An 11,888-nucleotide genomic window follows, 5' to 3' on the forward strand; every position below is an offset into this window, starting at 1 on the left:
ACATTTTCTCAACCATAGGACCTACCTTTCGCAACCATAGGAACTACTTGTACGATTCAAGTAAGATGGAATCCATAATTTGAAGATCAGTTGAGATAACTACAAAACTTGTGTACTCCTAAGCTACCTCTCCAATCACATTTAGATTTGAGCATGACATTCATTTTCTATAGGTTAGTCTCTTTCGAACCTCAAGTATTAGATAGTTGAACCTTAGGTACTACCTTAGTAAATCTTGGGTACTACCTTAGTGAACCTTGGGTAGTACCTTAGTGGACCTTAGGTACTACCTTAGTGAACCTTAGGTACTACCTTAGTAAACCTTAGGTACTACATTTGTGAACCTTTGGTGATACCTTAGTGAACCTTAGGTACTACATTTGTGAACCTTCAATACTACCTTTATGAATCTTAGGTACTAACCTTTTCAACCTTAGGTATTACCTTTGCATGACATTTTTTGTATCATTACTCATTGTTAGCTTGTTAAAGTTGTATAGTTGGACTTGATTTGAATGACCATATGGTACATTGGCATAACCCATATAGAGTCCGCAATTTCATATTAGCTCTAATGTTACCCATGCTCCATATGAGATTCAACTAACAATAAGCACTTTCATATCATCTAAAAGAGAAACAAAATATTTAAGTGTAATTTTAAAAATTTTATTAAATGATATTGAATGAAAATCATAATTTATTTTTTAAAGGCTATGTTTAGTTATGGAAAATTTTAAGGAAAAATAAATAAAGAGGAAAATTGGAGGAAAGAAAAAGTGAAGAAAATTTTAAGTCAATAAATTATTTTTATAAATTTCTACAAACTCATTTTAGCTATTTTAACTAGTTTATATAAGGATTAAATAATTTAAAAATGCATGATTTTCTAACTAATTTTATTTTCTTTAATATTTTCCACTATAAAATTAAACATGATAAAATCAGTTTTCTCATTAGTTTTTCTCTTTTCTTAATACTACTTACCATGAATCAAACATAACCTAGTTATTAGAAAACCATAAAAATATGAAAATTGTTATGAAGGTGATGAAATGTACAAACTAACCATTTAGTTCATCATACACAATCAAGATTGTTAGCCTTGTTTCGAATGAAAATGTATCGTACATTGAGTTTATTTTATTTGTACATTAATTGGATTTGCATTTCAATTGGTTTTAATATCATTATTCAAAAGTTACATATGCATGGATTATGAGCCATCATGAGACATATAGATTTAGATTTTATTTCCTAAACATAATTTTTTCTAAGATTTATTTGCATTGATTTTCAATTTCACATTTTAAGTTTTTTTTAAAAAACTTTACTCTTAGGCCACTAAAACGATCAAAGTTTCTTGTTGTTTATTTTACATGGGGAGGTTTATATACAAATTACTTCCCCAGCCATGTGGTGGAGTTCTTAGTTGATTTTTAACATTTACAGATTGTTACAAACAAAGATAAAACTATCAATAATCACGGATATGTAAGTACTTTGATTTTATGGATATATCAAGGATATATTGGAGATATATTGACGGATATTTTGGAAAAAAAATTCAATAAGCCTAAAATTCATCAAAACTAATGGTAATGTAAGAAAAACCTTATAGAAATGTAATTAAAAGTACAATAAACATTTTAAAGTTATTTTGTTGAATAATTTGACATATGCATGATATAATTTATCATATTTGATAATAATATTGTATGTATTGATAAAATATATAAATTTTATAAGTGTACATTCATTATTAAATTACATCAAATATTATTCGATAATAATATTATGATATTTGATTATAATATGTCTAATTTTAAAATATATTTAAAATTAAAATTATGATACATTTAATTCAATTGTATTAAATGATATCAAATAAATGATGATATATATATATATATATATATATATATATATATATATATATATATATATTTAATATTTAATTAATATTAATGATATTAAAAACACTATGAAGAAAATTATCATGAGAATTTTTATATTTTTGGTAATCAATTGAATGAAATTTTTTCAATTAATTATAAAATAATTATTGTTAGGAATTTGAGGCTAATCCAAACTATGGTAATCACCCTAGAGGGGGGGGGGAAGGGTAAATAGGGTGATGGTCTCTTTTTCACAAATTTAAACTATGCAAAAATAAGAGACAATTATATGCAAATATATAATAAACAAAATAAACACAATTGCATATAATTTAAAAGAGTTAGGGAATAGAGAGTGCAAACACGAGAGTTTATAGTGGTTCGGCACTTCCTTGCCTATGTCCACTCTCCTCAACCTCCTAACCGAGTGAAGGTTCCACTATCTTGAAGTTTCAACCAAGCTTCCAATCTCTTTACAATTGGATTATGGTTCTAATTCACCCTCTTGGACTTTTGGCTCCAAACACCCTTTACACTTCTCAAGAGTTATCCCACTCTTGAACAACCTCTCAAGTGATACCCCTCACTTGAGAAAATTCCTCTCAAAGATATATAAAGATTGATCTCACAAAAATCCTAATAGAACTTTAGGCTCAAAGATACAAGAAAAACTAGGATTGAATGGTGCACTAAAGATATGCAAGTTATGAAATAATGGTGCACTCAAAAACACTCTTCCAAGGCTCAAATATATTCAAGAATGATTTGGGAAGGTTAAGCTCATGAAACAATGAAGATTGGAGCCTTTTTATAGAAGAAAAAAGTCAAACTAGCCGTTGGGGGTTTGACCGGTCGAGCTAGGAGTCGACCGGTTGACTAGCCGTTAGGAAAAGTGACTGTTGGGCCTCAACCAAACCTCAACCGATTGAGGTTCAACCTTGACCGGGAAGAGAAGGCCACTGGGAGAGAGAGAAACTTTTTGGACTCCCTCAACCAGTCCTTGACCGGACGAGCACAACCGATCGACCGGTTGAGCCATTTTTTTGGCTCAACACTCAACCTTTTTCAACTTAAAACCTTTTAACACAAGTTTGAAAATCATTTAACACAAGGTTTTAGTTGAAAACATAAAATCATCCAATTCTTAAGATATTTAAAACAATATTACTTTTGGATGATTTTGGTGGATAAATAAAGAATGAAATGCATGAAAGTCCTAGTGCACCAACAACCTTACAAAGAGATCTTAAGAAGCTTTGGTCTTGAAAAAAACTCTTCTCTTTAAGGTGGTCTTCTTCTTCATGATTTCTCCTTGGCTTGATTTGTCTTTGGAAGTCATCTTGCCTAATCACACTTGAAATATGATTATTAGTTCTAAACCTTGTTTTGTTATCATCAAAATCAAGATTAACCAAACCTTGGTTTCACAATTATAATTAATTTTTTCTTTAAAATATTCTTTTAATATTTTATTTATATGATAACTTTTAATATATATATATATATATGTGTGTGTGTGTGTGTGTGTGTGTGTGTGTGTGTGTGTGTGTGTGTGTGTGTGTGGTGCAACATATTTACCAAGGGGTAAGCTTGTCCAAGTGGTGGGCAAGGTTCATGTTGAACCTTTTGCTTGGGGTTCGAGTCCCTTCCTCTATAGAAAATTAAGGCATTATTGAGCTTTGACCATGCCCAACTTGCGCATTGATCACCTGTTTGACTATGTTGGAGCTCACAACCGTTGGATTAGTGCACCAAGGATGTCGTGATTTGTGCCAAAAAATCGACGATTTTTCTTCTAAATTTCACTAAAAAATCAATGAAAAAAATGTAGCAAACAACGATTTATTCCATGTTTCACCGATTAATCGCCAAATACTGAAGTTTCACCAAAACATGATAATTTTTTTTATATTTCTGTCCTCCGACATTTCAACCCCTTGTTTCATTTCCATGACCCTCGACACGTAATATTTCGACAAAATTTTGCCAAAATTTATGGAAATTTTCATCCATGGTTATAGATGGCTTTTTGACTTTCTGAATAAAGGTGGTCAACTTTCTTATTTTAAGCATGATGTGCATCAATTCGAGTCATTCCAAGTATCTCGCTTGTGGGGTGGTTCTATTTAGGTGGTGTATTCGAGATGGGTTAGTTTTTGGTAGCTCCATTGCCCTCCCAAGTCCTGACCTCTTTTGTAATCGAAAGGGGTTAGGACTTTATAACGGTCTCAAGCGACATGCTAATGATGATGGCGTCATCGTCTATTTTTTTCCTTTCTTAGACGGTTTTGTAGAGTCCCACACGTCCTATAGTTGAGATGGTGCCACATGTCGATGATTGCAGTTATCTCCCAATAAGAGGTTCCCTGTTAATTGCAACGACGTCTCTTTGGTTTTGCACTACGTTGCTTCTTGACCAAAGACAAGGTAAGGCTTTTAAATTTTTTTCCATATTTATTGCATCCCATTGTTTTTTTATATTCCTCCTCTTTTGACCATGTCGAAGAAAGGCAGGAGAATGAAGTCTTTGAGTTCACTAGAAAAGTTTTGGCTGAGTACAATATGTTAAGATAGAACCCTCAAATGCATAACATGATGTAATAAATTTTGAATTCATTATTTATTTAATGATGTTCCAATTTCACTTTTATCTATCATTATTCCATGTATTATACTTTATGAGCATTCTTGTTTTCATCTTTTGCATTGTACATGACTTAGGTGCATTAGAAGTTGTACAAAAGATCTAAGTCATGTCCTTACAAATAGATGACTTGTTCACAACCGATTCATGGGTCTAGGCAACCCATTAAAGATTATAGTGCATTATCTCCTAATTAGAGTGATAGTTGGTTTTGACTATTAGGATAGGTTTCCCATGGTAAGTGCACTAGTGTGTATGGTTACAAATTAGACAAGACCTACGGTGAGTCATGACTTAAGGTTATCAAGTAATCATAACCTCACCAAGCTGCTTCATTGTGTTATCTCTCAACCTTTAGAGAATATTGAGTTTGTGCTAAAGTTAGCAGTGACTTTAACTTACGGGTGAGATCGTAAGTTGATCACATATTCCCTATGGATTGGCTCACTATTGATGGAAGTTGGTAGCAATAGGTATTCTCAATAGAGGTACCATGATATCTCATGGGATTGAGATAGTGTGTCCCCTTGGGTGATTCTAAGGAAGTGTATTTTTGAAAACTATGGTCATAGTAGTTCCTTAAGTAGAACTTGACATAGGCTTTTTAAGAACTAAGACATGTCAGTTGAATACACAATAGGATCTGTAACTCAAGGATAGTAGAAATAGTCTTAAAAGACTGATAGCTTTCACCTTGTTAGACTATGGACACTAGTTAATGGGAAGACTAAACACAATGGATAGTAGGTCACGAACCTAAGTACGTAGTGTCTCGTTGTTATTTGCATAGGATACTAGAGTTTAGTTGATTCTCTATAATGGGATATTGAATCAACTTTAGAATTGGATTATGAGGGAACTAGTACTCATATGGTCCCAATGGTCCCCGTTCTAAGCTCATATACCTTGTTGGCATGGATTATGAAGGTTGGATTGGCTTTAGGTTCACTTTTGTGCATAAAGGCGTTTTGATAATTACACAAGGTTGCACAAGAGTAAGTGAACAAGGTCTCTGAATTGGGGTAATTGATTAATTAGTAGGTCTTATTGGGTTAATTAATCAATTAGGACCCATTTTGGGCTAGATTAAGTGACCCAAGCCCATGTGGCCTCAAGTCACTTAAGCCCGGTTAGGAACCTTATAAATACCCCATAGGGGTTAAGGTTTCCATCACTTTTGTTTTCCACCATCCAAAGAGAAAGAGAGTCATAGCCTTCACCCTCCTTTCCTCCTCATCGAAAGTGTGCCAAGAACAAGGTTGAGTCATCGAGCGGAAGATCGTGGGTTTATGAGACTTCCAACAACTTCAAGATCGTCTTCAACACTTGGAATTTAAGGTTTGAGAACATCCAAACCTACAGGTTAGGACTTAACCCTAAAATATCATTTTTTTTTTTTTTAATTAGTATTGCTTTTGTTGCTTAGATCTAAGATTCCAACACAAAATCTCTCTTTTAGTGGGACTATGGTTCGTTGAGGATGGTGAATTCGATCTGGAAATAGACAACCCTATTAATGGAGATATGGTTCTACCAAAGAGTTACTTTGAAGCCGATCTCAAACTGTCGCTTCCACCTTTGTTCAGAGATGTTGTGATTTCCCTTCATCTTACTCCAAATTAGTTATGTATCAACACAATGAGGCTAATTATGTTTATGGTAGTCTTAGATCACATGAGGGGTCTGGTTATCTTAATTAACGATATTTTACACATCTATACCCTAAAGAGGCCTTGCATTCCCCATGAGTGGTATTTGTCCCCTTGCTCAGGTATGAGTGTTTTCATAATTGGGGTTATGTTGATGAATAAGGATCTTAACAGTAGCTTGGTGGTAGTATCAGGCAAATGGAAATTTAGGAGTTCCAAGCCTAAAAGTCCTCCTAAAGTTTCAAGGGTTCATGGCTCCATGAGTGAGTTCTTCTTCGTGCACTGTTCCATTTGCTAGGGTTTGCATCTTTTCAAAATTTTCTTCCCTTGAACCCTCTTGTTGCATTTTTTGGTTTTCCTCCTTTTAATTAAGAGGATATCAACATTCTAGAAATCGATGATTCTAGGCACGAAGTGATTGCAAATAAGTTCAATATTGACAATGCTCTTCGAGATCAAAAAGTTATGTTGAAGTCTTCCCTGTTGTACTCTACTTATATCTCTCTTGGACTCATATCCATTTCCTTTGGTCTATACCTTGTTAAGTCGGAAGAGTTAGCCCCTCTTAAGAGGAAATTTTTGCTTCACCCGCCTCCCTTGGTAGCTGATCGCTTGAAGAAGAAGCACGAGCTTGCTTTTTTGAAACCATCTTCTTTGGAGGGGAAGTCTCAAAATATGGGTTCTAGCACCAAAGGCTTAGTCGATTCTCCTGCTATTCTAGGTTCTTCTAGTACACCTCATCTAAGTGGTAGGGTGACTCAGTCATCTCCTTTTGCATTCAAAGGTAAATCAGTCACTCCTTTTGACTTGATTGACTTGATTGGTAATGTGGAAGCTCAAGAGGGTTCGATCAAGTTTGAGGCTTCTAGGGCAGAGAGGACCTAAGACAATTCTGTTACTTTAGGCTAAGGATGGCAATGGGGCGAGTTTTTTCGGGTACTCGCCCCTAATGGGATGAGTTTAAATTTTAAATAACTCGGGATGGGTTTGGGGTGGGTTCGAGTATTGCCTTATCCCATCCCGCCCCGCCCCGCCCCGCCCCACCCCACCCCACCCCACCCCAATTATATATAAAATTAATTTAATTTAATTTTTATTATGCTATTTTTAATATATAGATAATAATAAAATACTTTTTAATAAAAATAAGTTATAAAAATTATAATAATTTAATTATTTATAAAATATATTTATTTTAATGTAATTAAAATTTTTTAAAGTAATTTAAAAAAAAAAATGGGACGGGGTTAGGATGAGGCTACCCCATCTTAACCCCGTCCCATTACCATCCCTACTTTAGGGAAGCGACCTTCCTCTCTCACACACACACAAAAACTCTTTTATTTCAATTGTTTTTCAATGTTTCATCTTTTCAAATTCATTGGTTTTAATCATTTTATTGGGCACATTCAATTTGAAATAATAATATAATAGATAATTAATAAGATGTGAAGCATGAAAACTTAGGACTAGGAATTAAGAGGAATAATGGGTAAATAAAAATAAACAATAAGATTAATTTCATTCATTTGATGGTGTTTAGGAATCTAAATTAAAAAGGTAAAATTAGGTGTTAAATGCAACTCTAAGTTATAACCCAAATTGATCCCAAAACCAAGGATATTAAAAACCATAAGATCACCTTAATTAACAAACCCTTATTCTCTCTAACTTCTATTTCCAAAGTTGGATTATGAAAATCTCCATATTTGAATCATTTTTATTAAAATTTTATATTTGAATTATTTGAATTAAAAATTAATACTTACTAAGTTATTAAATAAGTTTTCTCAAACTAATTTCATTGCATAAAATCACATCATAAATTATTTTCATTAGAATTCAAGTAAAAACAACCCATTTGACCTCGTTTTGACAATTCTCATAAATCAATCCTTGAAGACGATACACGAATATCATAAATTATTTTCTTTAATTAGAACCGTTGCATTTTTAGGCTTTAATATTTTAATACAACATAGAATTGCGATCAAGGTGTTAATTATTTATGTCTAATCAGATTCCATGGACGAATTCCTTAATCCCTATTCAGCTATTCTCTATAATTTTTTATTTTTTATTTTTAGGACAAGAATGGAAAGTTTTCAATTCCAAATTAAAGCATAGAAGCTCTGAAATCTTAAACAGTACAGTAAAGATTTTTGGGTGAGCGAATTCTTCTATCTTTTTTACAAACAAACCCAATAAAGGTGAATTCTCTTAGTTATCATATGCAACCTAATATTAATTAGATAATAAGTGGAAAATCGACCAAGAATTTGCAATATCTAAAGATTTAGTATTCAATCCTAAAAAAATTTAATTCCTATCAAAATTAATATAAAATATTAAATATAATTGTATATATAAAATATTAAATACAATTTTATATATTATATTTCATAAAAATTTAAAAAATTAAAATTTTTAATCGGTCAAAAAATTAGAACTACTAAAGCACTTTTAACATGAAAATTTTAAAATAATAAACTAATACAAGAAAAATAATTTTATTTTATTTACATGTTATAAGATATACAATTTTAATATAAAAATATATATTTTATTTCTATAATGAAAAATTAAAATATTACCAACTACGCATAATAAATTAAAAATAAATTAATTAAAAGGGGAAAACTTAGTCCTCAAGCAAACTCCTCCTCAAATACCAACACTCCTAAGGCTGGGAGAACAGAGCAAACAAGCAAAATGGACGGCAACAGCAATAATAGAGTGGAAGAAGGCAACTTTTCTCAGTCCGATACCGGCGCTGATTTTTCTACACTGCCGGAAGCTTGCATCGTCTATATTCTAGCTCTGACGAGTCCTCCGGACGTTTGCAGAATGCGGGCGGTGGCACAGTGGTTGCTGCCAGCGGTGGAGTCGGACGCCTTGTGGCTGAGGTTTCTCCCGGATGATTATCAGCAGATCCTCGCCCGGTCGGCAGAGCCTCCATCTTTGAGCGATTCCTCCTCCAAGAAGGAGCTCTTCTTCCGTCTCTGCGATTCTCCTCTCCTCATCGACGAGGGCAAAAAGGTAAAATTCACGCCAAGAAAACAATGATATTAACGTTATTTTTTCAAGGAAATTATTAAACACATCCATCTCTTTTTTTTTTTTTCATTTTTATTTTAAATAAATTTAAAATTACAACTCTACCCTCCTCAGATCTAACCCTAAGCCGCTTCTTCCCCGTCCCATCCATGCCCTAACCCTCATTCCGATTCTTCTTTTAAATTTGATTTAACTGAAAAAAAAAAAAAAAAAAAAAAGACGGCATGACATGGTTCCCACAGTGACCGGCGGTCGCTCTATGACCACCCACTTTTCTCCTTTTTTTTTTTTTTTCTTTTTTTTTTTCTCAATCAAAAATCAAATTAAAAAGGAGAGAGGGGTGGCCATGGCGTTCCGGTAGTCGCTGCTGCCACCTGTGGCATGCCATGGTCGCCCCTCTCTTGGGAAGATGAGATGATGAGATGAAGAAGTGATAGGAAGAAAAAAAGAGGGGAAAGGGAAGAAGAGGAGTGTAGGGGTTAGGGTTGAGTAGAAAGAGGAAGAACTTCTTTCACATTTATTTTTTATTTTATGATTTTCAATTTCACAGCTTTATTCATGAAATAGATGTTTTGGTTGGAGAAGCGGAGTGGAAAGAAATGTTTCATGTTGTCTGCAAGAGACCTCGCAATCATATGGGGCTCTACACCTCGATATTGGAGATGGTTTTCTGTACCAGAATCTCGATTTTCAGAGATTGCGTATCTTAATGATGTGTGCTGGCTTGAAGTCAAGGGTGTGATCAATGCTTGTATGTTATCTCCGAGAACAAACTATGCAGCCTATCTTGTGTTCAACTTGAAGACAAATTCTTATGGATTCGAAGATGTTGTGGTGAAGTCATCAATTAAAATCGGAGATGAAACTACAGCAAGAAGGAGTTATTTGAAGAGAAGGATGAGGCATAGGAGGGAATTGCATTCTGCAGAGGAACGTATTCCATATCCAACACAGAGAAAGGATGGGTGGCTTGAGATTGAATTAGGAGAGTTCTTGAGTAGAGGAGGAGAAGATATAGAAGTGGAGATAACGCAATTGGACAGTCATTGGAAGAGAGGTCTCATGGTTGAAGGGATTGAATTTAGGCCTAAAGATAATCTATAGATGAATTTCCCTTTCATATTCTCAAAAGACATCATCTTTTTATGAGCAAGTTATTTCTTTTTGTAGTTTATTTTGTGACTCACCAAATTAGACAACTATGGTAACTTGTAAATGGTTAAAACATGACAAAATTTTGAAGTCATAAAATATGGAAATAATTTATTTTCCTTTGAGAAAAGGAAACATTGAATGACCATATGGTACATTCGCATAACTACCCATCTATAGTCTGCAATTTCACATTTGCTCTAGTTTAATTTTTTTTATTTTATTTTATGCTGTTTCTTTAAAAAAAATTATGTTATCATTTTATTTTTAACTATTTTTTTATATTTATCGCATTAAACCTATTTTAAAAATTACTATCACTTCACTTTTAATATTTTTTTCATATTTATCCTTTTAATTTTATTTAATTTCAAATGTTTTTATTTTAAAATATTAAAAATATAATTTTACTTGCTACAATATAAAAAAATTAATGAAGTTCTAACATTTCATAAATTAAAATTAATTTGATAAGACAAATTATTAATAATTTTAATTATTTAAATATATTAATGTTAATAGAAAAAGTTATCACCACATATTTGTAATAAATTTTAGAAATTAAATCTCAAATAAAATATTTTATATAAATCAATTTATTTATTTTTTTAAAATGTAATAAAACATGTTTTAATAAAAATATTTTAAAAATTTTAAAATAAATGAATATAAATATATTAAAGGAATTTAAACTATTTTTTTATTATAAAATTTTGATAAATATTATCTTTAATTGTACTTATGTCAATTATATTTATAAAATAACTTTAATATGTATATTCTTTCATATTTTATTATTTTTTGAAAGTTCTGTAAGCATGAATTTTGAGTCATTTCTGTTCAATCGATCGATATTTTTATCAAAATATCCACCAATATTTTTCTAATATTTATGATATATCTGTAAAATCTAAATACTGATATTTCAAACTTCAGATGAAATCATTTTTCTCATGAGTTTTTTTCTTTCCTTAGTGTGTATGATGAATCAAACATAACCTAATTATTATAAAATCATAAAAGTATGAAAATTGTTATGAAGAGGATGAAATATCGTGGATCCGCATTTTTCACATACATTCCCACTTGATCGATGAGACTTGTTTTTTATTTAGTGAAAATTTGATTTTTAATTAAAAACTCACTCAATTGCTTCTTTAACCCATCAATTCTAGAAGCATTCTTGTCAACAGTCATCATATCATTAACATAGAGTAATAAAATTAAAAAGTCATCTATAGAGAATCTTTGCACGAATACACAATGATAAAAAGTTATCTTGTTGTAGCCTTGCGTCTCCATAATCGACTCAAAAAATTAATTAACTTTGTGTGTGACTCTTTATTTGGAAATGATATATTTACAAAAAATTGAATTTGAATTTAGGGATCAAGTTAATTATTGGGAAGGTACGATGACAAGTCATAGCACCTCTTGTATACATACAATATTTACTAAACAAATTGAGAAAATTATGGTAATTAATTA

At 32.0% G+C, this 11,888-nt stretch overlaps 1 protein-coding gene across 1 annotated transcript; it reads left to right on the plus strand.

Annotated features, from left to right (window-relative positions):
• The first annotated feature begins 8,846 nt into the window (after positions 1-8,846).
• On the plus strand, positions 8,847-10,422 carry LOC100242049 (putative F-box protein PP2-B12). Its single transcript, XM_002270187.5, has 2 exons — positions 8,847-9,230; positions 9,816-10,422. The coding sequence occupies exons 1-2, from the start codon at positions 8,904-8,906 to the stop codon at positions 10,350-10,352; spliced, it is 864 nt and encodes a 287-aa protein (XP_002270223.1). The 5' UTR covers positions 8,847-8,903; the 3' UTR covers positions 10,353-10,422.
• The last annotated feature ends 1,466 nt before the right edge of the window (positions 10,423-11,888 follow it).

Source organism: Vitis vinifera, chromosome 4 (assembly GCF_030704535.1).
Source record: "Vitis vinifera cultivar Pinot Noir 40024 chromosome 4, ASM3070453v1".
Taxonomy (NCBI): Eukaryota; Viridiplantae; Streptophyta; class Magnoliopsida; order Vitales; family Vitaceae; genus Vitis; species Vitis vinifera.

Excerpts from the sequence above, each read along its gene's own strand:
- LOC100242049 (XM_002270187.5), top strand. The coding sequence starts at position 8,904 with ATGGACGGCAACAGCAATAATAGAGTGGAAGAAGGCAACTTTTCTCAG. Across the intron at positions 9,231-9,815 it reads TCATCGACGAGGGCAAAAAG|ATGTTTTGGTTGGAGAAGCG; the intron begins GTAAAATTCACG and ends TTCATGAAATAG.